General features: G+C 47.3%; 1 protein-coding gene across 1 annotated transcript; it reads right to left on the reverse strand.

Moving 5' to 3' along the window:
* Positions 1-3,452: 3,452 nt before the first annotated feature.
* Positions 3,453-26,049, reverse strand: LOC125941612 (zinc finger and SCAN domain-containing protein 22-like). Its single transcript, XM_049659293.1, has 8 exons — positions 25,783-26,049; positions 23,544-23,614; positions 22,192-22,327; positions 13,259-13,332; positions 12,205-12,340; positions 11,390-11,463; positions 7,945-8,080; positions 3,453-4,641 (listed from the first exon to the last, which is right to left on the reverse strand). Exons 1-8 carry the CDS (start codon positions 25,905-25,907, stop codon positions 4,119-4,121), a joined length of 1,275 nt encoding a protein of 424 aa, XP_049515250.1. The 5' UTR covers positions 25,908-26,049; the 3' UTR covers positions 3,453-4,118.
* Between the last annotated feature and the right edge of the window lie 1,543 nt (positions 26,050-27,592).

Raw genomic sequence — 27,592 nt, forward strand, 5'->3', positions numbered from 1 at the left:
AACGCGCTGCCCACGGGCAGCACTTCTCATCAACACCACCGTTTCACACGCGCCTTCTCGTGGTCATCGAGGCTCTCTTCATGTCGGTCTACTTACGCCGCAGCACACCTGCTTACTTAATCAGCTCATGTTTACTACAATTCATATTGCTACCAAAGCCGCTCACCTTACTTCGTATGAGATTGCTGTGTTGCTATCGCATTCATTGCTTCGCGCTTAGGGCGAAACTGTGACATTTTTTTTTCACGCTTTGGACTATCATGTTCACATGACTTCTCGAGGGCAGTTATAGAGCATTCGATAGCTATTTTCCTTTGTTGTGAACTCGCCATATGGTACTGCAGACTTATTTTATGCTCACTGAGTCTACAACTGTCATACATGTTGATCACTGAAATGAAGGCGTCTGTCTGCTGTTGGGATTCGGAGTAGCGTTTGGGCCGAGATCCTACAGCCACAGGGATGAGTGCATCCAGGAGTACGTCAAAAGAAAAATGGTTTATTCGACACATAAAACAGTGGGTCCCAATATGAAGCCCACTGCTTGTAGGAGCACTTTGACTGTCTGACTCACTACATGTCTCAGCACACATCAGAACAGGTCAGGACAAACCACTGCACCCAAGGTGCCCGCTTGCTGTCTTCCCTAGATAAGGTGGAACCTTCTTGTCCTTCCGTCTGGACAAGAATGTTCTCTTAATTATCGACTACGGTTCCGTCAAGTTAAGGTTAATCACACATATACTAAAAGACTTCCCATATGAGATGCCATTGGTCGTACAATTAAGTTTGTCACAACAGGGTAAAAGGATTTACGACTGTAATTAGAGCAGTGGGAGTAAAACGCACGACTTCCAAATAGATAAAAAGCTGCAGCCCTTTTGAAACGGGCGAAGCTTTCGCCAAGATAAAACAACGATAACTAATTTTCTTGTCAGTGAGCTTATTATGCAATGAAATTTGAAACGATTGGAATTTAATACGGGTGCCACATAACGCACTTGCGATTGCGATCGAGCCCGACCAGGATCGAATTTCCCGGCCGCGTTTGGCACCTTTTCGCACGCTGCGGGAGGGAGCCAATCGCGGTCGAGAATTTCTATCGAGATCCGCCTCGTTGGCCATCCAAAGTGACCATGTGACACCAGTCTAACACAGTGTCACTACTATCATCGGCTCACTTTTGGTTAATAAACAAAGGTAAGTAATTAAAGGAACGCTAAATAGACGACACACGAGAACAGTTCTACTGTGTTCCACGCACGCAATGGCAAACACATGGTCGGAATGGGAAAGTATGGTGACGGTGTCGTTTACTAAGTTTCTCTTTTATGGGGGAAGTGTTACATCAACCAAACTGGCCGCTGGCCTAATCATCGCCTGAGAGAACATCGAGTTTCACTGACAAGGTATAGTCATCATATGACTTGACTCTGCACTGCCGTGAGTGCAGCTACCCTCCCCTGATAACTCATGCAAAGGTGATTGCACGGCATAAAGACAAGGCACGTGAACTCGACAAAGCTTTCATTGCCCAAAATGCTAACGATAAGTGTGTAGTCTAGCCGTCACTTTCGGTACACTAAACTCACCTTTGCTAACTGTTCATTTGAGGTTTTGGCAAGTGGTTCGTTCCACTGTTTAAAGTTACCTGTCATGTTCTTCAATAAACATTCAGTTGTAATAAGCAATCCTGTTGTCACCTTGTTCTCGTCATTCGTCTATTTAGCGCTTCTTTATCTTGCATTAACAACTCGCTCAGCAGTCAGTCGCTCAGCAGTTAAAGATCTTTGGCATCAATGAAAGATCCAACACTGCCTCGCATGTGTCTTGGCAATCACGAAATAAATAAATGCATTGGTCGTAATTTCAAACAATGAACTGTTGGTGTGATTGACTGACTGACTGACTCTTACTTACATGGCTTAATATTGTCACAGAATTTCCTGTAAACACTTCTCGAAGGCACCAGAGCAGAATCGTAATGACGGAACTGACTTCTTACTTTTACTAGAAACCTTCCATCGGTTCAAATATTCTTCGTGTAAAAGGCACGGCCACGATGTCCAGCACGGCCACAATAAACAAATCGGACGGTTGTCTTCCGTGCGCCAATGGTCTTCAGGTCGTGCATGCTGGACCACTGGTTGGGCGGGAGGGGATACAGGCAGGCGCAAAGGCGGGCGAAATGGGACCGTAGGTCTGCAGTCCAGGTCTCGCAGCGACTTAGGCGTACGTCAGGGGAGCGGCAGCCGGAGTCTGGGGGAAAGAAGGCCAGACGTGGTCGGCTACCTGCTCTGTGGTGACATATTGTAGAGCGGGCACCAATGGAGAACTCGACTGGCCGTGTGTAAGCGGCATCATCAAAAGCTGACGAGCAACTTCTTCACGGACGAACTCCTTGATCTGGACTAACAGCGAAGTGTTATCTGGAAAAACAGCCAAGCTCGACATTGAAGTGGCCTGTGGAAGTGATTGGCGGGTGACTACGCGTTGTTCGCGTAGTTCATCGGAGCTTTGGCAGAGACTGACGAGTTCTCACAATGTTGCCGGGTTTTTCGTAAGCAGCATCTGGAAGGCGTCGTTTTCAATGCCTTTTAGGAGGTGCCTGATATTCTTGGCATCAGCCATTGCGGCGTCGACGCGGTTACAGAGGTCGACAACATGTTCAATATAACTAGTAAATGTCTCCCCGCTTTGTTGCGCACGACCACGCAAACGTTGCTCGGCTCGAAGCATGCGAACGGCGGGGCGCCCGAATACTTCCATTACGCTAGCATTGAAGGCCGTCCATGTCATGAGATCACGTTGGTGGTTTCAGATTCACACGCTGGCGACACCGCTTAAGTAAAACGACACGTAATTGCGGTTTTGAGTTTCGTCCCAGTTGTTGTGGGTGCTCACCCGGTCGTAGTCAGCGAGCCAGTCTTTTACGCCATGCTCTTCTGTACCACTGAAGATGGGAGGGTCACGTTGACGTAACGGAACAGGTCAGACCAAGGTAGTCACCGGGGCAGAGGTTTGTGGTTGCGGTGGTCCTTCTTTCGGCATAATGAAGACAAGCTGTAGTGTCCGGTTGCGAAGTTCCAGATTTCCTGTCGTACCCAGCACCTCCACCAATTGTAAAGGGGGTTTATTCGGTCGTAGAGCGGCAGCGACAAACGCAGCACCAGCAGGTACGGCGTAGTCAGAGAGCGAACTGTGTACGGGCCACACGATGGCAACGGGGCTGTTCAGAGTGCCGATCTTCTTCCTCACATTCGCAGCTGCACGTTTTCGTCTATTGATACTGCAGAATCATTAAAAAGGTAGTACCATATCGGTTTCTTGCTACAACACCGTAAGAACACTCCGACAGAAAATTCTCTGTACTGAACGCTGCTGTCAAGGTTCTTTTGCAAAAACTCCAACACTGTAGTTTCACAAACATAAAATTGCAGCCCACTCGGGTTTGTCTTCGTGTGAGTTTGTTATAGCTACGCTCACGACTAATGCAGTAATGTGAACAGCGAGCACTGGTCGAGGTATTCAAAATTTTTTGTCATATAATTTCGACGAAAGCGTATTGTCTAGTAATTTGAAATACCCAGCTGCCATCGTTTACATTGCGCTTTGCACTAAGCTGTTTGCCATTTTGTTCGAAATAACCTGGTTTCCACATGCGTTGCGTAGCGTATGGTGCTCAGTGCTATGCAAGAATGTCTCCGTTGTTTTCCTGCACATGCTCACACTCACGGCTCTGTGGAAAAGTAGCGGGCGATTGACTTATTGTGCGCACCAGTCTAACTGTTACGGCTGCCCACCTATGTGCGTCACGATATCTGTGGCTAGTTGAATCTCATCTCTAAAGGAATCCCCACACAAATAACACGTAATCATCTGGCACATATGTACTTCGACAGTTTCTCTCTCTGCGAAATGAGCGCCGCGGTGGGCACACTGATGCGGCGGTTCATCTGCGTGGTGGAGGCTATGACGTCTGAGACTTGACCTGTACGGAAAAGACTTACTCATATTTCGCTCTCGAATAGTTTAGCGCCCGTATGCAGGTTGAAATGCTCTTGGAGGTACCACTCACCTTGAAATGATTTCATACATTTTGGACAGACATGGGGTTTCTAGCTCGTGTGCGTGCGTTGATGTTTGTTAATGTGCGATAACTGCTTGAATGATTTACCGCATGTTTCGCATTTGTAGGGTTTAATGCCTGTGTGCGTGCGTTGATGTACGTTAAGGTTCGACGACTGCTTGAATGATTTATCGCATGTTTTGCATTTGTAGGGAGTAACGCCTGTATGTGTGCGTTTGTGGACCTTAAGATAGCCCAACCAAGCGAATGATTTACCACATGTTTCGCAGTTGTAGGGTTTTATGCCTGTGTGGGTGAGCTGGTGTGCCTTAAGGTACCACGACTGCGTGAATGATTTGCCGCATGCTTCGCATTTGTACATTTTTTCTTTTGTGCTCTTCAGGCAATTTCTTACGATCTTCTTAATCTTTGCGGAGGGTAGATAACATGCTTCACAAATGGAGGATTCATCGCCATAGTGCTCGGCAGCTTGTCCGTGCAGTCTGGTGTAAACCTTGCCGCAGACACCGCATAACTCTTTCTGTTCGCTTTCCTCGGTTCCGGTAGCATTCCTGCAAGTAGCCGGATAAAGAGGCTCAACATGGCGTAGCGATTGCTGTTACCGAAATACAGCAACACGTTTTCGTCAATGCAGATTTGGCAAGCAAAATGGCGCGTTTGCGTTCAAGCGATTTGCTTAACCTGAGTGTTACCTGAATGCATTTGAGTTTATCGTTCGATTTGGTTTCTAGTCAAGCATATGTTGAAGACTGCTGAATTTGGCTGTCTGTGACGCGAAAGAAAGGCAGTCCTCCTTCGAGTGGGAAACAAGACAAATCTTTTGTTTTTGTTCTCTTAATACAACAATTATAACCTACATTTAAAAGATGCAGGTGAGTAGAAACATCTGCACTAGACTGTTACCATGAAAGCTGCCCGTTGTAACCTATGATAATATTCGTGCATTGTCAAATCGATAGCATGTGAGGTTCGAGGCACATGACATCAGGTATGCCCTCGGAAGTTAAACAATCGGCATTTAACTAGACGGTTTCGTCCAACTTAGAAACGCCGTTGTTGCTTAGCGCATTGAGCAACCGAAATGCGCGTGTTCTATTTCCATACAGCGCGCGCACGAATACGTTTACTACTTCCGTGTTTTCACGCACAAGCATCAAACGATACACTACTGAGGGATGCTTTTAGAAAGCGAAAGCCTTAGTTGTCTACGTTGGCGGCGAACATTGCGAAACTGCTGTGTGACTAAAAATGGCCGACACCGCGAAAATGCTTGAATTGACGTCACATTTCACAAGGAAGTTCCTGTAAACCAAGTAAATAAGTGGCATGAAAAGACGGAGAAGGTCTCCGCTAGCCATCTTTGATGCTTTGTAGTTAGGACCAATCGTGTTTACTAGGCATTTAGACACTACAAATTGTGACAGTTTTCTACGGTTGTGTTGCCTTGACTGTGAACGACGTGGTAGTTTGGGTAGGTTTCTTGGTTTTCTTTCAAAGAGAACTGGAAAGGTGCTTCGGTGCGTCCCCTTTTTAGGGGGTGATCTTTGAGGGGGAGAGAGGGGGGAAGCGTTTGCCATGTAAGCTTGGAATAGTTCGGCGGCGATGGTGGCAACCGACCACCGAGCCCAACAAGAGGACGCTACTAGGTTGGAAAAATACCTGCAGACGCCAGCCATGCATTGCCGCTATAACCTAATATAATTTACCCAAGGTTGGATAACTACACAAGGTTAACCCTCGCTGCCCGGAAAATCGGAAGTAAAAAGAAGTGAAGAGAAGACAGCAAAGGATAAAAGTGGGAGAGAAAGACGAATAGTTGGAGAGGGGGATAGGATAGGGCATCTACCGATTTCCCCCGGGTGGGTCAGCCCGGTGGTGCCGTCTACATAAAGCGAAGGGCAAAGGGGTGTGTTGCCTCCGCCGAGGGGCCATAAAGGTCCAAGCACTCAGTATTGGCTCAACCCCCAGGATCCACTTTTCCCCGGAAACGGCTAAGCCGCGCACGGCTACACGCCGGAGGGTCCAACCCTCATGTGCTCGGGTCCGTGCTGTCGCCACAAACCAAACGCCTGGTTACGGAGACGCCCCTGCGGGGTCCCTCTGCGAAGGCGTTGATGGCAGTGGCCCACGGTGGCTGGCAGCGACGGTATGACACCCCTACCGGCGGGCGAACCTTGTAGACTGCTAATGCACCGAACGAGGATTGGCGAATCTGGTACGTCTGAGCCACCAAGGTCTTACAGGAACCTGCAGGCCCTAAGCTTGGCTGGCTTCCAGGACGGACTGTTTGCGAAGATCGGGCAGACCAGGTGGTGCAGCATCGGAGTTGAGGTCTTGCCGGAAGCGAAAGGCCCTAAATAGTCCCCTGACGCACACCTTGTCTGGTTTTCCTCTCCGACCTCTTTCTGACGAGTGCACGCAGCAGGTCGCAGAAGGGAGCCGCCGCCTGCTCAATGCCTTGCCACCGCAGAGACCACACCAAACCGCAGCACCCAGGTCATAGGAGGGGAAGATCGCAGATGATCCCGATCATCGCTCTAACGGTGCCGCCACCGCTACCGTTGGCAACTGGCCTCGAGCTCCCCAAATCTCACCCGAACACTGGACATCATTCACCACATCCTCTCGAGCCGTGTGTGTAGAACCACACACTGCCGCGCAAAGGGACAGAGCCGTTGCTGATGTGTCGGCGCCATAGCGCTCATGACGTCACCTGCGCCGGCGGTTCCCTTCTCGAGCGGCGGCGCCGAGAGCTGCAGCAGCACGTAGGAGACGACGCCGCCACCAGGACCCACGCCAGACTCGATGACAGCAACGAAGGAGGAGCCGGTGGAAGCGCTCGTTACCGAACCTCAAAGGCGCAACTCACACAGCGGAAACGGTAACGCGCCAGGCCGGGGTAGAAGTCGCTACTGGCTGTGGAACGGGCGCTTTCAGCCTTCCCCACGACCACGGTGCATCCCGGAACACAGCTGGGCCTCCACGTTACGGGCGCCAATGTGGGAAACGGCCTGATCCCGCAGTCCACGTCAGCTGGATCCAGTCTCGACCGCCCACGGGCGCCCAGCCACAGTTCGCGCGTTCCTAGCGCAACTGCTCGCGCCTCCGTCGTCTTCGTAAACAGTGCCGCTAATCATGTCGGCGTTCCCACAATTAGTAAGAGGCGATTGAAGATTTGGTGGCAGAAAAGTAAGGAGACCGAAAACAACCCTTGCGTACAATAATTTTCCTGTAGTCGTTCATAAAGTTTGATGCTGGGAATTCTGTCTGTGGGTGTGTCTTTTTTCTTCAGAATGTTAAGGGGGGATAATAGGCAAAATAAGAACAAGAGCTCGTTGGTGGGACCCACCACCCTGTTTCAAAGGGGACGCTCATAGCATCCATTCATCCATCCACCGAGGCGCAGTTCGAGCGCAGGCGAGAGCTTGCGCGGACAACGAGCGGTCGGATAACAAAGGCTTCCAAGCGCGATAGTGACTTGGCGTCGCAGCGATGTCCCCTCCCCTCACGCAACACCTGGCGCAGCTCGTGACTTAGCGTCGCAGGCAATGGGAATGTCGGTGATGTTTCTCTGCTACAGATGCCGGACGTCGGCTTTCTCGCTCAATGAGCCATTTGACGCTTTCATGTGAATAAATTTCTACATTATCTTGCAAGTAGAAGCCACTGACCGAAATATTCCTGTTAGTGGAAGTGCCGTGCTGTGAGACCTTCATCTGATATTCTCCCATTTCAGGAACCATAACTTCAATTCCGCGCGTTACTTCATCATTGTAAGCCTAATTCAACCCCAGGAAGCATTCCACGTCGTCCCACAGTTGTTCCAATGGAAAAACTTCGAAATTTTTGCTCACCTTCCACTGTTTTGCAAACTGGCTGTTGCTTCCTCCATGCCAGCATGGCTTGTAGTGGGCACTGTGTCATCGCCGCCACTGCTGGACACAGGGGGCCGGTAACTGGTGCTTCTTATTCCGGCCATGTCTGCATGCCCTGAAAGCACGCGTGTTGATTCTCTACTCTGCGACACTTGCTCACTTGGAAATTTTTACAATAACGGCACATGGTTTAATGTATCGAATGCCTTTGAAAAAATATCTTTGATAAGGTGGCGCGGTTTGAGTTGAAAGGTCGGGTATAAAGCGTACTGCGACGGCGTTCTAACAAAGTGTTTATCAAGAAACTTATATTAGCTTAGTGTATATAGTCATCTCTAGTCCATTTGAGAAGGTTTGCAATATTGCCGCGACGCTATCTGTGCCCAACCACGCTGACGACAAAGACGACGACCTCGAGCTTGCAAGCGAGGGGCTAGAGAAGAAGAAGTTTGAACTGAGAACGGAAACAACAATACCCATCCGGCAGCATCCGTATCGCGTGGCTGAGAAAGAGCGTGAAGCAATACAGCAGCAAGTAAAAAAAAATGCTAGAAGATGATGTCATCCAGCCGTCAAAAAGTCCTTGGGCGTCACCCGTGGTACTCGTTAAGAAGAAGGATGGTAGCCTGTGATTTTGTATTGATTATCGCAAGCTCAATCGGATTACGAAAAAAGACGTGTATCCCTTACCACAGGCTACGGCATGCTCGGTACTTCTCGTCAATGGACTTAAAGAGTGGGTACTGGCAAATAGAGGTCGATGAACGGGATCGCGAAAAGACTGCTTTTGTGACGCCTGATGGGCTCTATGAATTCAAAGTTCTCCCTTTTGGTTTGTGCTCCGCCCCATCCACGTTTCAAAGGATAATGGATACCGTTCTCTCAGACCTTAAGTGGAAGACTTGCTTAGTGTACCTATACGATGTGATTGTTTATTCTGCCACATTTGATGAACATCTCAGACGGCTACGGTTAGTTGTCGATGTGGACCACAAGAACTGGGACCAAATATTACCCTACGTCACGTTTGCTTATAACACGGCTCGGCAAGAAACAACAAAAATGACACCATTCAGTCTCCTCCACGGTCGAGAAGTGACTACAATGCTGGATGCTACGCTGCCTCATGATTCCAGCGATTCCGAGACTGACGCCGCAGATTTTACAGCGCGCGCCGAAGAAGCAAGACAGCTCGCGCGCGTTCGCATAACTGGCCAGCAAGAGCGAGATGCCCGAAGTTACAATCAACACCATCGATGCGTCGTCTACCATCTTTGCCAAAGAGTCTGGGTTTGGACTCCAGTACGCCGCCGGGGCCTCGCGGAGAAACTTCTACGCCGATACTTCGGACCATACAAGGTTCAACGACGCCTTAGCGACGTCAACTATGAAGTTCCTGACAGCCCATCCTGCTCGAGGCGCCGTATGAACCTGCCTGAGACTGTGCACGTGGTGCGCATGAAACCTTATGTTTCTGAATGGCATGGGTACTCTATGGTTTGCTGATCACCGGGTGCTACCCGCCGAGCATCGGGTCGATGCTCCTTATGGAGGGGGAAAATGCCGCGACGCTATCTGTGCCCAACCACGCTGACGACAAAGACGACGACCTCGAGCTTGCAAGCGAGGTGCTAGAGAAGAAGAAGTTTGAACTGAGCGCTTTGTCCTCATTGCCTCAATTAAATACCGCTCTTCGCTCTTGTCTCCAGTGAGCCGTGACAATATTGAAATCGGTCTCTAATCGCCCGAATTATTTAGTTGTCCTCCCTTGTGCACCAGGTGCTCTTCCTTCAGGTGCACCAACTTTTAAAAAAATATCCAGTGGCCGATAGCATAATTCAAGCCCTGGATACTGGTACGAGATGAGGCGGGCAATACTTCAGGGAGAATTCAAAGTGCTTCATTTAATAATTAACACAATTGCACTAATAAACTTCTAAATAATTGCTTTATGGCACATTACAATTTACTAAATACATTGGCATTCCAATTACTTTCTTGCGTCAATGCATAAAGCGTCGTTTTGTTAAAAAAGTACGTGGAACAGTAGTGCATTTTTAATGAGCCGCAAGTATGACGGCGCATATCTCGAAACCGATGCCATCTTTAGAATTCGTACCAAGTTGATTTGCCTTGCACACTCAGTAGCTACATTTCGTAGGTTGCAATAGATTCTGGAAATTCAATAGTAAGACAACTTAATTAGCAAATTTTTCTTAATTACTCAATACCGAATTTGGTTTCTAGTCGATGTGATTTCAACAACATGCCATTGCAACGAGCTGCTCTTCGCCGTGACTGCGTCGAGAATAACATCGGCTGCGCTTTCAGCGATCATTATGCGTCGAGTTTCGGTATCGGAACGACAAAAGCGAATTTTCGTCGAATACACCGACAATCGGACACAATTTCATGCTAAAATGTATTTTCGTAATATTGCAAATTGACCTTTTTTTAAAGGAAATCAACGTTATCTATTTAAGGTGAAAAAAATGCAGATACAGACGTACACTTTCAAGCGCAGCGTAATATACTTTAAATACATAATTAAAATTTGGATATCAAACTGCTTTAAAAATGTCAGACGACGATTTATTGATTTGAACAGTGCAAAAGGATCCTTGCGGTGGATTTTCTCCCTTGTTGGGGATGCACAACTCAAGAATACAATGGTGCCTGAAGACACGAGAACAAATCACACGCCCAATATCACATACACAAATCCTGTCCTATGTCATCTTGGTTCCAGTTTGTTGTGCGCCATTGAATTAAATAATCACTACTTTCTTGCAGTCTTTTTTCCCCTGAAATCTCAAACTGAGACAAGAAGAGCAAAGTTGAGTTTATCATGTAGTTAACGATTTCAATGAATAGCCCGAGCAAAAAGTACTGCAACGAACGGAACACAATTTTGAGAGCGCTTATTGCTGAATCCGTTCCTCACAACATGATCACGAAACTTTCTACAGCAAACTTGGCCTAAATGTTTCGCTATTGCGACTATCCGTTTTCACATTACAAGAAACGCTTCCTGGTGCATTTCCTGTTCTCTCTTCATTTGCCACTACCTGTATGAATGCACATATTGCTGTCTCCCAACCCTTAAATGTGCACCAGGGATGGAGCGAGTGCTCACGAAAAATTCGCATGGTGCCTTCGCAACTAGTGCAGAATCTTACACGTCCCCGCAACTTCATCGCCACACTGAATCACCTGTGAAATCATCTCACCCGTGCGCCAAACAGCATGTGACCGCAGTGCAATCTTGTGAATAAGAAACCAGGCGGAATGCAGGCTCACAGGTACAGAACCATGCACCTGTGAGCCAGTGGCGACGCTGTTCGAACGTATCGTATTCGATAGCAGACATTAGCCTCTTCAATCACGTCTGAAGCGAGGTGTAATTGCTCCATATAGCACCTACCATGCATGGTATATGTGACGTCAGCCGGGTAGTACTGCGTGTTCTGTTGGCCACCCCAGGTGCCAATAGCAATCCTGCAATACAAGAGAGAGATCCATAGGAGCGTGTAGGGTTGAAGTGTAGCAGCTTTAGTACACGGAATGATCGTTGAAGCGAACGTTTACACAAAGTAACTTGCATTGGCTATACAGGGTGTCCCAGCTATCACGCAGCACGATTTAAAAAAAGAGGAACAGCGTTACGCGAAGCAAACCTAGTGCGTATTGTTTCCAGTGCAGTGGAGTAGCCGCCAGTAAATTTTTGTTACTGAGATTTAATTAGCTAATTCTAATTAATTACCTAACTCGAGAAGTACTGTCCTAATTATCAAAGTGTCAATGAGAAGATTGTAGAGCAACATCAAAAACTCCCGATACAGCTTTATGTTGCTGAATACCTGCTACATAAATGTGTTTTTCCGAGCGTGAAAGAAGCCCGCGAATACACGCAAAGTGCCTCGAGCGGCCATTCGCGCGGCAATTCTGCGTGTATTGCCTAGCAGGCCGATGACTTTTTTTCTACCGTTCGCTTTGCGAGCGCCCGATGCTATATCAATATATTTCTACATTATCATGCACATAGAAGGCCCCGACCTAAAGATGCCTGTTAATGGCAGTGCCGTATATTCAGACCTCCATCTGATATCCTGCCATGTAAGGAATCGTAGCTTAAATCCCGCGCACTACTTCATCCTTGTAAGCATAAGCGAGCCTCAGGCAGCATTCCGTGTCCTCTCTGAGTTGCTCCAATGGAAAAACTTCGAAAGTTGTGCTCACCTTCCATTGTTGTCCAAACTGGCTGATGCTTCCTCCATGCCAGCGCGGCTAGTGCTGGGCACTGCGTCATAGCCGCCGCTGCTGGACACAGGAGGCCGGTAACCGGTGCTTCTTATTCCGTCCATGCCTGTATGCCCTGAAAGGACGCGTGTTTAGCTATTGTGCGACACTTACTCACTCGGAAATCTTTACAATAACGTTACATGGTTTGGAGTATCAAATGGTTTCAGATAAATATTTTTGATAAGGTGGCGCGGTTTGTGTTGAAGGGTTGGGTTAAAACCGTACTGTGATGGCTTTCAGAGAAAGTGTTCATCAAGAAACTTATATTAGTTAAGTGAATATAGTCATCTCTAGTCCACTTGAGAATTTTGACAATATCGAACGCGGACTCTTATCACCCAAATTATTTAGCTCTCCTCTCTTGGGTGCTTTTCCCTCAGCTGCATCGTTTTTTTTTTTTTGGCCAGCGGCAGAAAGCACAATTCTAGCCCTTGGGGTATTTTACGAGATGAGGCAGACATTACTTCAAAGAGAATTCAAAGGGCTTCATTAAATAGTTAACACAATTGCACTAATAAACTTCTAAATAATTGCTTTATGGCATATATTGCAATTTACGAATTCTAGTCGATGAGTTCGCAAGGCGCACCCACTTGGAACGAATGCGGCCTACACCAGTTTCGACATATTAATTGTCGACATGTCTGAAGAAATACATTGTCATTCTGATTACTTCTGTGCTTCATCGTATAAAACAGCGTTTTCTTAAAAAAGTAAGTAGAAAACAGTGCATTTTTAAATGGACCGCAAATTTGACGGCGCATATCTCGAAACTTCAGATCTCGAAACCGATGCCATCATCAGAATTCGTACCAAGTTGATTTGCGTTGCACACTCAGTAGGTAAATTTGGTAAGTTGCAATAGTTGCTGTAAATTAAATAGTAAAAAAACTTTTTTACGAAAATTTTCTTAATTACCCAATTATTAATTTGAGTTCTCGTCGCAATAATGGCCTTATACTATAGCGGCTGAAAACATTCCCACACCTACCGTGGATGGTGGATGTAACATCTTCCGGGTAGTACTGCTTGTTCGGTTGGCCACCCCAGGTGTCCTTAGGAATTCTACAATACAAGATAGATCCGCAGGAAGGTGTAGGATGGTTGTGTAATAGCTACAGAACACTGAATGATCGCTGAAGCCAACGCCACACAATATACCTTGTATTCGCTATATATATATATATATATATATATATATAAAATTAAATTATGTGGTTTTACGTGCCAAAACCACGATTTGATTATGAGGCACGCCGTAGTGGAAGACTCCGGAAATTTTGACGACCTGGGGTTCTTTAACGTGCACCTAAATCTAAGTACACGGGTGTTTTCGCATTTCGCCCCCATCGAAATGCGGCCGCCATGGCCGGGATTCGATCACGCGACCTCCTGCTCAGCAGCCCAACACCATAGCCACTGAGCAACCACGGCGGGTCCATATATATATATATATATATATATATATATATATATATATATATATATAATCATTGGATACGACTCCATGTAAGATTTATAACCTAGATTCCTCTAAGGCGAGTGCGTGATGGTAAACGGGCACTGCATGCAAAATGGTTTGAACATGGTAAGAAAACAGTCCCGTCTTGTAGACAATAGATAGTTTTAGCTTGTCTGGCAGTCAGGTAAATTTTATTTATTTACAGAATACTTCAGGCCCGAAATAGGGCCCAAGCAGGTGGGGCAAAAGTATATAAAAATATATACAAGCAACACGTACATATATTAGTACATAACACGATCTTATTCCGAGCAACAAAGAGGTGTAGTAATTGCAAAAGAAGAAAAACGAAAAGGAAAAAGGCACGTACCATATATGGCGGGTCCCATACGTAAATGCAAGCGGACTGGGCGTTTTACCGGATAAGCGGAGAAGCAAACGTGAGCGGCCTGCATGGTGGAGCCACCTGGTGGCGCAGAGTTCAACTAGGCAAAGACAGATAATATTGCTGTAACCATGTGCATTTCACATTGCTGCTAGTGAAAATTTTCTGTAGCAACACGATTACGCTACTTCCGAAAATATACACAAGCAGCGAAGCAGAACACACTTGGTTTCTGCAATATTAGCTCTGTGTTTACGTGATGGAGCTCTGAGCCATCAGGTGGCTGCACCGCATTGGCCACTGACGCTCGCGCTTGCGCTAATCCGGTGAAACGCCCATTACACTTACGTTTAACCGAATACCGGACACGCTAAATGTCTAATGATTTTATGCACAGGAAAGCCAAATAATATTCCGCGGCACGGAGTCGACAGCGCAAAATTTCGCGTAAAGATTATTGTACTTCTGGGGCCTTCGAGGCACCCTGCAATACAAGCTGTCTTTGATGTCTAAAAAAATTCGGGGTAGCTTGCACTAGTGACGCAAGGCTAAAGACACAGCGGAGCTGATCGGCTCCTAGCTGGTCCTGGCTATACGAAGCAATGCGAAGTTGATATGCCAAGTCGTTTTGCAGCGGCATCTTCGGCTAACCGTGCTGGGTCCAATCGGCGTCGACACTGGCAGTCTCGCTTAGCTACGCGCCGCGATTCTTGGTAAGCGGCTTCTTATACAGTGCGAATCTTCCTTGGTCTCCCCATGTCTACCTCTGGCGCGCCGCCGCCGCGCACAGGCATTCATACGAAACAAAGGAGCGCATTCACAGTTCGTCGTGACGTCACGTCTGACTCGCGGCGCATGCGCAGTAGCGCGCAGCTCGTGGCGAAGTCGTAGGGGCAGTGCGGCGAAAGCTATGCGGCGAGCGCAGACGCGGCGGGATGACGTCACGGCTCATGCGCACCTCCGCCGGCGGTTACTGGGGGACGCGAGGTGATGACGTCAGCCGTTAAAATTGGCGCGTGGCTTGGAGATCGTTCTGCGCATCCTCCGAAGATAGCTGCAGATGGCGCGTGCGTTGAAGTATAGAGGGGACGGCCTTTCGGCAGTCGCAGCGCAACCGCCATAGCGTGACTGGCCGCAAGCGACGCTCGCCCGGCGCGCCGATACTTCGGACTATATGAAGGGGCCTTAAGGGCCGTTTATAGTCGGCGCGCCGCTTTTAACGGAAGACCGGCGGCGAAGCGGAGTGGGCTTCTCATTCTTCGCGCGCAATGCATTGTGGTTCGGCGCTGTCGGGGCGATCAACGCGCGGATCGAGCAAGAGCCATCTCGACGTCGAGCGCGTTGGAGCGCGTTGGCCGCGTTGGGTTAGGTTGGCTGCGCCTGTGCGCCGAACTATCAACGCTGTTGTTCTCGCCAACGTGACGCAGCGTATGCGCGCGCGCTCATGCAATGTCGGACTATATGGCGCCCAAAGGCACCCACGCCGCTCCGCCGGCGGTTGCAGACAACCGTTCAAAGTGGCGCGCTCGTTGGGGATCGTTCTGCGCATGCTCAGAAGTTAGCAGTCCACGGCGCGAGCGTTGAAGTATTCACGCTTTTCACGGAACAGTTTGTTCTTGAGAAACGAGATGGCACTTACGGCGGGGCGCCATACGTCTCCTCAGTGACCGGGCACCAATACGAAACCATCACCGCTGCTACCTTGCTTGTGGGTGATCGGCTGTCGGAAATACAACTGAGTTTTCGCTAATGCTCTGTGCTCCATTCAGGCTGGTTTGAATCATGCGGATTAAAAACGTTTGGAGAAGTTGGCTGCAAAAATAGTGAATGCCATATTAAAGAATGTATATGAATATGCGGGCCAAGTTCGTGGACCGCTGCTGCAACTACCCATACATGTTTTCGGCACTTCGAGATGTACAGCTTTCCTCGAGGATACACAAATTTGCTCATCCGCCAGCGTTGTAAGGCTAGCCTTCAAAGAAAGGGTTTCAGCCCCGATACGTCGGCAAGAGTGAGTACCGCTTGTTGCACAGTGATAACGGGGGTAGTGTCGTTTCCTCTCATAGTAGGTTTCTCGCACAGTATCTACACACATCTACGCCAACCAGCACGGAAACTTACACCCACTTTTCCGCCAACGTGTCAAGAATAAGCGGATGAGCACACACGTTCATATTTGCGCACTATATACGTACAATAAATTATGGTACTACACCGATAGCGCACGAATGGTTGAAGCTGAATTTTTCCTGACGGTCCACAAGAGTAAGCGAGTTACTAGCGATAATATGAATTTGCTACAAGGTATTACAATGTGCAGAAAAGCTACGTTTCAAGCCTTGTGCGCAGCAAGAACAAATCTGACGGTACAGAGCACACCCACGAGCGATTATGCAGAAAATAATCGGGAAGTGACCGCACCGAGGAACATTGTCGAGTCCGAAACATGAGAAGCCGCTGCTTCAAAATATTTGCGAAACAAAGAACTAAGACCAAAACACCATAATCCTGATTGAATTCATTAGCGGAAAGTTTGGATAGCTTTGAATAGACATTTACCGCGCTTTTATAGCATGAACCATATATGCTGCTCGGGCCGTTTCGACATAGACTAATCAGGTCTGCAAGCGCTTTTGCATGTTCTCTGAAATTGCGGCCAAAGCTTCGTGTCGTCCACCCAGTCACCGTCTATGATATCTCCCGAAACAGAGGTTTGCTAAGCCGCACCGGCATCATACACATCAATTGTAAACACGGAGGCAGTTGAGACAAGCAATGGACACGTCACCACGTGATCAAACATGGCAGCGCTTACGGGATAACCGCGAAAAGGGTCAACAGGGGATGGCATTTGGGCTGGCGCAGCGCAACTGGCGTAGCGTGACTGGCCGCGAACGACGCTCGCCCGCGGTCCGAGAACGTGGGACTACAAACGGCCCTTCAGAGATACAGTTATGAGGTATGCCCTCGGACGTTTTGATAATATCGCGTGAATGCCGATCGGAGATCCTTGTTCGGTTCGCGTTGTTTAGTTGCAGCGACGTCACAAAGTAGCAGTATGCAATTTTGTTTTTGAGAATGGGAGGGACAGCGCAACCAATCGGCAAGCCCCGAACCATTCCGTAGCCGCAGCTGCCGTTTCGATCGAATCCAATCCACAAGAGGTGTCATGCGAAGCCGGTCTCGTAGCGAGCGCATGACCACTCGAACTTCACATCTCTCGTCGCGTTCTGCTCCTAACAGACGATGTGCTCGTAATCAGAATGATTGATATGAGCGTGTCATTTTGACGTCGCCAAAATGACGAACTACCCGGACGTTTGTCGTCCGGGGAGTTCACCGACAGCCGAATGGCTACTCTGTCCCTCCCGTTGTCACAAAATTTGCACACTGCCACTTTTTGACGTTGCAGGAACTGAACAGAACGCGAAACGTACTAATATCTCCGATCGCCCCCTGATTGGCGCCGTATGACGGAGTCAATCGTTGAAACGGTCGAAAATGTGCGCGTGTGCGCATAGCGCTGCCCGGTATATACGTGTCCTCGGCTAGGATGTGGGGTGAGGCCATTCTTGCCCCATGAGACATGGGAGTGTCAATCACGACCGCAAAATTCAAATTCACCACGTTTAGCACAACATTTCTTTAGGGAGCCTTGGGCAGCCATCCTCGCCCGGACTGACCTGGAGACTCAATTGAGCCTCCTCGACCTGGCACGGCGCGTGGCAGTGGCCACTGGAGTCCTGGACTAAGGACCCACCCTCCGGCCCCCTTAACCCTATTTTTCCTAAATAAAGTTATTCTCTCTCTCTCTACTAGCTGGAATGTGCCTGTGCGCTTTCAGACGAGTGGTCTAGTCCCGTCGAGTCATTTTCGTATCGAGGGCAATTTGACACGTAATTGCTTAGAACCATGCGGAACATACGAGAGCTGGCAAACTCGAGGCAAGCCAATATCGACATCACTTTTACCATTTTATTTTAAACGTATATTGCTTGTATTTACAAATTATTTTTATATTTATGAGAGGGAAAGAGAAAATTGTTAATGAAAGGCAGGAAGGTTAACCAGGACTGAGCCCGGTTGGCTACCCTACACTGAGGGAAAGGAAAAAGGGAGACAAAGATTAAGAGAATAATAGAAAGTCCGTTGTGGATATCGCCGACGTAGAAGCAGATCTCTGTTCTATCACTGACGATCACTCAGTTCGGATCCACAGACGGTCACTAAATTCGGTAGTTTTAAAAAATCGCAGTAGCGCTTTTGTGGCCTTTTGTAGCTGCGATATTCGAGGCCATGGTCGCTACAACTTGTTCAAGGTGCATGTTTTTTTTATCCAGCTGATTGACAGCTGTGCACACGTCATATATTTCGTTTTCAAATTATGGGCAGTAGCACAGTAGGTGTTCTATGGTCTCCTTGACACCACAGGCATTGCACTCGGCGCTATCAGCCATTCCGATCAAACACGCGTATGCATTGGTGAATGCAACACCCAAGCGTAAGTGGCACAGCATTGTTTCCTCACTTCGTCGAAGTCCAGGCCACAGCCGCAGTTGCATGGATGGGTCGAGAGAATGCAACCGATGCTGGGTGAGTTCAGGTGTGCGTCACTTCTCCAATGTCATACTGTGCGCTAGCTTGCTTAGGTGTTGTGGTGCGTCGGTCCTCGATAAAGGCACGCAAGCAAGATTTGCTGCTTCGTCTGCTTTCCTAGCACCTTCGGCAGCGAGGTCGTTGCCTAGGAATACCGCAATGCCCTGGCAGCCCCTGAAACACGACGTCGTGTACTTTTGCGATCGTATGGTGGTGCATTTCTCGCATCTCCGACACGAGTTGTTCACAGGACCCGCAACGAAGAGCTGACAAAAGACATTGTAGGGCTGCCTTTGAGTCACAGAATATTGCCCACTGATTAGCCGTCTGGTTGTTAATATAGTCAGCGGCACCGGAGGGACACAAGCTCCAAACCGGCCGATGATGTGACCTGAGAAATCTTGTATGTGATGCTCATTGATCATGATGGTATAGCCACTGCGCCAGTGGAGCTTTTCTTAGTGGATGAGCCATCCGTAGATAGGTGGAATCGGTCAAAGTAGAAAGTGTGCAAGCAAGCTATAGCTGATTGCGTCAAGGCCAAGGTAGGCAGGTCAGTCTTTTTTCTCATTCCTGGAGCGGAAAGGCGCACTTCAGGTTGTTTTAGACACCACAACGCTGCAAACAGGTAATGTCTGTGCTTGCACGCTCTGAAGGGCTCGAAGATTTGACTTCCATGTTTTAGCTAGCACGGAAGACCTATAAAAAAGTGCTGGGTACAATTGTAGCATGGAGCCCACTGATGATCCCCACATTTACCAGCGAGCAATTTCAAGATATCGACAATAGATGTGAGCTTCTTCAAGTGGGCAACCTGAGGGCTCCAGGAGAGGTCCAGGTCAACAATGACACCGAACAAGCCGATGTAGAAGATACGCTGGCCATTGATGCACGCTGAATAACCAGACATCGATTTTCGCGTAAAGGCAACAAACGCACATTTTTCTGTCGATATGGTTAGGCCTTGCGTGCAAAGATAGCCAGATTCCTGTGTTGCTGCCTTTTGTAGCCTTCCACGAACCTGCAGGCCAGTCACCGCTGGTGCCCAGATACATATGGCATCGGTGTAGATGGAGACACTCACTGTTTCCGGTAGGGAATCGGCCAGACCAAGAAGCGTCAGGCTGAAAAGAATAGGTCTTAGAACACCGCCTTGATAAACGCAACATGTGCAGTGGTCGGACCATCTTCCGTGCGTACAAACATGGACCTTTGTGTCAAATAGCTTCGGATCCATCAAACACTGGCGCTCTTAGTTCAGTCGTCAAAAGTGCATCTAGGATTACTTGATGGGAAACGTTGTTCTATGCGCCTTTCACGTCAAGAAAGAGTGCTACTGATAATGGCTTCCAAGATTTTTGCTGCTAAATGCTGTGATGTTCAAGGTGCCACTCGAGACGCAAGAGGATGATAGGCTCCATGAGCTTTCCGCGAGTGCTACAGGCCAATATCATGCCAGTTCTAGAGGTGACTTTCCTGCTTTTAGCAGCAGTACCAGGCGGCTGCGTTTCCATTCCTGGCGAATAACGCCATCTTGCAGTAACCTATTAAAAATGTTGAGCAGTTCTCGTCGCGGTTCTAGACCTAGGTGACGCAGAGCAGTATATGTTATTCTTTCAGGCCCTGGAAAAGACGAACACCTACACAGCGCCATAGCAGCTTCCAAATCTTCCATAGAAAATGAAGCGTCCATACTTGTGTCTGGTGGACTAGGAATGTCGCCTAAAACCAGGTCACGGAGTAGAACTGTCCTGCCGGCGACTTTCGCACAACACTCTTCTGTAACGTCTATCTCATGGCAGTTGATAGAAAGCAAGGGTGTTAAATGGGTGTAGTAGCTGGGGATATGAGCTAAGACCTCGTAGGGTACGCCACACACGGGACACTGGCTTGCGGGGGTCCAGTGACTCACAAAAGCATTTCCATCTTCAATCTTTGAACTTATCTATCCGGTGCTGTATCTTCGTTTGCATTCGCCGAGCTAATCTGAGGTCAAGAATTGACTTCGTGCGCCTGTACCTCCTTTCCGCTCTACGACGTAGTGCACGAAGCCTTACCAATTCAATGTCATACTCTGTACGCTTTGATGAATTTGTGAAGCTCCGCGTGCAGTCTTGCATTGCGTCTGCAGTGGTGTCTTCTAGCCTGCGTGCGATTGGTTTGTTGCATGTCTCTTCCGCAAGATCCTAAATGATTGACCAGTCAATTTGGCGAGATACAATCGGTAATGTGGCTTCTAGTTCATCCACTTCCAACACACGCGGTAGCACGGCAGGCTAAAACAAAAAAAATCTAAATGCTTTGAGATGATTAAAAACATTGGAGGGATTTTCGACAGTGAGAACGAGGGGAGATTGGTGCAATGGTTCCCTTTACTGTGTTACGCCGTTCATGTTCTTTTACCGCAACACTTGTAGCTGAGCAAGTGGTCAACGTAATGCTACTTGAAACTTATTATTTTAGCGATTTAAATGCTTTAGTGAAAGTACAAAATATTCACTTACTTGCAAAAGCGATCCATCTGCTCACGCTTTTTGTTCATATGCCCAGTAACGGCTGTTTTCATTAGGTTTTATTACTTTTCTAGAAAAGCTAAACGAGTAAGCCAAAGCTGGGCAGCCTGCTAATACAATGCAAGCGAAAACAATTTCGTTGACAAATACACTCGCCTCCTGTCACGACAGTAATTTTTCTCAACGCTTTTCTTTTATCACAATTTTGAAATATGGCTTGCTATTGCTTTAGCTTGCTAAAAGGAAGCAATTGCGCTGCATAGTCGATTATTTGGCACCGCACAAACACGGACATGCTTGAAACTGAATGCATTTTCATCACCACCTCAAATACAAAACAAGTTGATGCTATGCAATTCATAGGATCAGAAATTCGCTACCGAGGATACGTTCATCAGTGCAAGCATGATTGAGCTGTGGCCTTCTGAGAGCCATATTGCATAATGTTGCACACTGGTTGGAATTCTTTAGAAAGGTTGTTAAGAAGCAATTACAATAAAATTTATATACAGTATGAAGCCTCATGCCCGCGAAAATGCATAGAAATGGTTTATTTGCACCCTTGGTGAAGCTGTAAAGGAAGTTTACCGTAATTTGCCATCGTCCATTGTGGCCCACAGCCGACAAAAACCAAGCCTGCTGCTTTTTTCGATAACCACGACATGACAAAGCAATCTTGGCAACCAAACATGAAATAGGATGTCAGGATGCTCTATATTCTCGTATTTGTGCAAACATGATCAGTTTCTACAATTTTAAACATTAGAAGATGGGTATCTTGTACATCTACATAAGGGTCCGGATTCAAATATCTAACAGGATATTTAAACAAAAACAAAGTTGTTACTTATATACCGCGCCAATCATTCATAGGACCCGATGTGCGAAGCGATTTCAGGAGGATAGGCAGCATTTCGTGTCGTCTGAGTTGTCCTATTGAAGGGAAGTGCTTAAGTTGGGCTCACCTCGCGTTGTCTTCCATGATGGCTGACGATTCCTCCATGCTAGCGTGCCTTGTGCTGAAGTTTGCATCATTGTCGCCTCTGCTGGACAAAGGAAGCCAGCATGTGGTGCTTCCGTTTCCGTTCGCGTCTGCACGCTCTGAAAGCACAGGTGTTGATTCACCACTGGGCCACAATAATGCACAGCACTAGGCGATTCTGTGCTAAGACAGCGGGAGAAACCCGAAGATATAGCTGAGCCTTAGTGCAAGGGCAACCCGAGTGCAGCACCACCGTCTGAAGTACTCCTCTCAAAAGTGATGCATTCACTGCGAAATAGCGCAACTTAAGTCAACTGTAAAGACAAGCACAAGATGTGCGAGTTCATGCAATCATGTGTTTTATGGTTTTTATAGCTATACGAGGGCTTTGTTGATTTTAAACTGCCTGCTTCCTTTCCAAGATTCTCAATAGAATACTCCATGCTATACTCCATGCCATACTCCATGCCATACTCCATGCCATACTCCATGCCATACTCCATTCATAATCCGCCATACTCCATGCCATACTCCATGCCATACTCCATGCCATACTCCATGCCATACTCCATGCCATACTCCATGCCATACTCCATGCCATACTCCATGCCATACTCCATGCCATACTCCATGCCATACTCCATGCCATACTCCATGCCATACTCCATGCTATACTCCATGCTATACTCCATGCTATACTCCATGCTATACTCCATGCTATACTCCATGCTATACTCCATGCTATACTCCATGCAATACTCCATGCAATACTCCATGCAATACTCCATGCAATACTCCATGCAAAAGGTTAGTGAGTTAAACCTGCCTAAAAATAGCTGCCTTCAAATACATTTCCGTAATATAACCAGTAAATGTTTCCGAGTCATCCAAAGTGTACAATGTGTAGAATACCGCGCCCTTCATAATTACCGCGGCAGTCGCAGTCGCCTATATGAAGATACTGACACAGTCATATTCAGTTAAAAACTGAGAACGGCATTGAAATTACGCAGTTTTCTTTAGCCTAATTTTACTGGTTTTGTAGATACGCTTAAAATAAACATTTAGCGCTCCGGGGCTTGGGACCCATTTCATTCCAACTGCAATCCGGAATGTCGGGCGACCATTGTGTTACCATTCAATCTACCAGACTGGTGCCATCGTTGCATTCACATGCCATTGCCGGTGTTTCAAAATGTGGAACCATTCCGGAATCATTCGAACTAATTCCCACTCTGCAACTCTGACCGTGATAGATTTGCAGGTTCTCCTCAGCGTGTGTTGTGAAATGTCTTCGAAAGTGATATGAATGGCCGACGGCCATCCCGTACATACCATGGACGTAAGTGGCCTCAGTCGGGCTGTTCAGCAGGTTCCATTGATAAGCCCAGGCCTCGTCCGAAATCCTAGAATTGGATATACGCATTGGTCTCCGACACTTCCTTCGAGTTGCGACAGAAACGATCTGAAGAATGCTTTTCGAAACATAATTTGGAAGAAACTGCCAGTTTGGTAGAAACGTGGCACTTCTCATGTTTCATTTTCCCTCAGTTCTCACTGTGCTGGCTGGCATAGGGAGATCGGCACATTCGGGGCAAAATATGGGGCAGGGAGCTGCGCCTTCTTCACTTTCACGACCTGCACGAAAGTGTCCACTGCAAGTTCCCTTCACTTAACAACGGATCTGATTCGGGCGTTGTGGTTGGCTATATAAGTCACGTTTTCCGCTTGCCACAGCGTCAATATCTCGGGGAGCTGAATCGCAACAATAACTTCCACATAGGCTCAAGGGAACAATTTTTCTTCGTGAATTGAATAAGTGGATGCTCAAATGTAGCCATTGCACGAACTGTTTCCATATTTTGATTCACGTCAGAGCTGTATCAAAAAGAAATGCTCTTTAGTTCGCGCCTGTTGGGGTTCACCACCGCCGTTTTGGCATTCGGTTTTTCACGCTAGTTCGAATAAGTACTGATGCATCCCGTATACTTGCCAAAAGGAATGTACCTTACATTAAATAACACGTGAAATTACTGCCGGAAATGGCTTCCACTGAAATATACCGCACCGATGGTTCTCTTTTAGGCAAATCTCATTTTGAACGCATCAGAACAGAAAGACTATAGTCGTATGAAATGAAGTATACACTGCATAAATATGTCGTTGCAAGCAAAGCCAAGCTTGCTTCGTATATATGACACCCAGGTGCCTCTCCGCCAATTTTTTGAAGGGTCAAGTTTATTGTTAAAGGGTCTTGAACAAGGCGCAATTGCAAATATAAGCCTCAGAAAAATCGCAATTGAAAGAGACGTGCCCTAAGGAAGTGCGGTAAAGTACTATAACCTTCGTTTTCTTTATCGCTGCAGTAGCAAATTATATAAGTTTATCCTTCGAAACCCGTTTGAGAACTAACTATATATGTGTACAAGCTTTATTTAGGCGGTAAAAAGAAAAGACATCGACGACGCGTCAGCCGCGCAATGACCGGCGCACGGGAACGGTGCACGGGACTTTTAGGATAAAGATGGGGTCGGTTACGTTAGGTTAACTATCGAATAGTGGACGCGCCAGAAAGCGGAAACAGTCGCCCAGCCCAGTCATAAACAGCTGTACATGCCTGCGAGTGCGCTTCATAAGACTTGCGGTCGGCAACTGTTCTCTAGCCACTTCATTATTAATTGTGGCACGCTCTACGAACGCGGATGCTCGCAGGTGCGCCAAGAGGGCGCAGCTCTCGCTTCATCCAGGAAGTATTTCAAGACTGAGCCACACATGTGCAAATAAGCAGTGTTCATTTTAAGTCCGTCTCCCGTTTTTCTTCAATCGGACGTATTAGCGTTTCTGAAAAGCAACCAACAGCGAAGGTTTCGTTCGGAAAGTACAAGCTTGGTCACGGATACGTTGAATTTTTTTTTGTCGAAATAACGCTATGTTTACTCCATTTCACGAGCCTCCTTGAAAATGCTCACTCGACTGCCAAAGAAAGTGTGCGGTGCGATTAAAATAATTAAATTCATGGATTTGAGACGGCAAAACCACGATCTCACTATGACGAACGCCGTTATGGTGGATCAAGGTTAAATCTGACCACCCGGCCTTTTTCAACGTGTGGGTAAACCCGAGCACTCCAGCGTTTTTGCATTTCACCATAATCGACGATACGGCCGCTACGCCTGGAAGATTAGCTGTGACGTCGAGCTGAGCAGCGCAACGCCACAGCTATTGGACTACCGCAGCAAGTATGCCGCGCGGGGATAAAACACAAGCGAAAAATAGATTCTGTGTTAAAAAAATTTGCTTTCTGTAACGACACTCCTCTTTACCTTAAGGATAAACAGCCGCAGCTGCTCTTACCATGACAATGCTTTCACATCACCCGTGTATCGACGCGCAATAGGTCAATAAAGTCGCCTGAAAAAGCGACTTTATTAAACGTGTATTAGCCAGAAGCTGTCTGCCAAAGCCGCGCTTTAAAGTCGAAACAAATATGTAGCTGTCAATACCAGTATTCCCTGCCGGGTCGTTTCTACAAGTGGCAATGATCGACGAAAATTTCACAAGCGGGAAGACTCACGTAGTGTAAACGTCCAAAATGGATGAAGCGTCCGCGGCGCCTTCACGGCTTGTACTCGGGACTGCCTCGTCGATGAGGCTAGTAAAGGCAGGAGGCGTGTGTCCGCTTTGTCTTTCTTCAGTCATCCTTGATGCTGCGCTTCTGGAGTACTGGCGTCTTTTCGCGACAGAACCACGCCGAATCACCACGCATGCGCAGTCAGTGCCAATGATGCAAGGGTACAAATAAACCTTTTGATGCTGCGGGAACTCGAAAGACACCGTAGAGCTCATCTGAAAAGAAATTGACGATAGCGTGCGCCACTATCTCGACACTGAAGTGCTAACATTGAGCGCCAGTGATTTGAGCTATCTTCACACCAATAATGAAAACAATGTTACCCGCTCTCCCAGCCAAAATCCGTTGACACAAATATGTCTATATTAACATTTCTTTTTTAAGTGCAGTGCTACGGCTTCGAGTGGAGAAATTAGTGCAGGTGAAGCAATTCGCGACTCTATAGAATCTATACATGTCGACCCAAATGCTATGGATATAATATTTAGACTCAGGAACTCCGCCAAGGTCGATCCACATAGGTCGCGAAGCTTCGGGCGAAAAGCGGTTCAGAACCAATTGTCACCGATATCAGCAAGGGTGGTTATGGGAGCAGCGATTGAAGCGCGACTATGTTTGGAGGGAATAAACACTGGGAAAGAAACAAGGGTTTTTTAATTAAAGCGAGACGCCGTTAGATTCATTCAACGAAAATAAAATTCCTAATCCATTTTATATACGCATGGCGAGAAAAGAAGATACAACTCTATTTTACTTGATCAATATCAATGCTACCTTTTTTCAGCGCGCATCGATAGCGGCGGGCGTTGACGCCGCTATCACTTGCAATGCAATGTTGTTCTTATAGTGCGTAGAAAGGCGCGCTCGTAAAGTTCACCTGTTACAATACGCCGCCACCCTTACATGTTGTGTTGTTTTGCATGTCGACGTTTGTGCTGAATTAGGTGACGCGGGTAGTTTTATTGTTTGTTAACATGTGCCGTCAAAAGTAGTGAGTTGCGACCGTCAGATACTTGCTTATTTTATTTGTTTTCTTGCGACAGCGCTGGCCGACGGGCTTGGCATCCAACGAAAGGACGAGCACTCCACGCAATCTAAGCCCAAAGCGTTCGTCGGCCTCCAAAAAAGCATGTTCTGCTGCAGCGATGCAGCCGACTTTCGGCTATTACTAGAATTTGAAAATCAGAGGACGAAAGTTTCAATGCCATCTTTGCTTTGTAGCAAATTGTGGTTGATACTAAGTATATGTAATCCACCACCTCTTGTAGGTCGATGTAAAAGAAAAGAGCGATAATTTTTGTGATATTTTTTTCCTGGGCTAGCCAAATTTCTTGTAAAATGAAATAAATTCCGGTTATGTACTATCGTCATCCCGATGAATAGAAACACACGAGCGCGTGTCACACAGCCGCGTCGGCCACATGTTTCACGGCGCCGCATCAAGATGCGAAATAAAAAAGAGAATAGGACAACGCCGTTCGGCTTCATGCCTGCACCCGCATAGGGGAAGTTGTATTTACCTCATTCCTTTTCGTGGCACGCCGGCAAAGAGCTATTTCATTAGAATTTGATATGAATGCAGCGTATCTATGGAAGCTCAGGAAACTGTCAGCATAACACACAGCTTAATAGTGCGTATGAGTCTTCCGGTCTACGCATGGGATGCGAGTCAGAAAGAAGGAATTACTCGCAATAGGGGGTGCAGCCAGCAGAAGGAACGGAACCACTCTCTCCTTTTCGCATCTTGCCGTGA

Source organism: Dermacentor silvarum, chromosome 11 (assembly GCF_013339745.2).
Source record: "Dermacentor silvarum isolate Dsil-2018 chromosome 11, BIME_Dsil_1.4, whole genome shotgun sequence".
NCBI lineage: Eukaryota > Metazoa > Arthropoda > Arachnida > Ixodida > Ixodidae > Dermacentor > Dermacentor silvarum.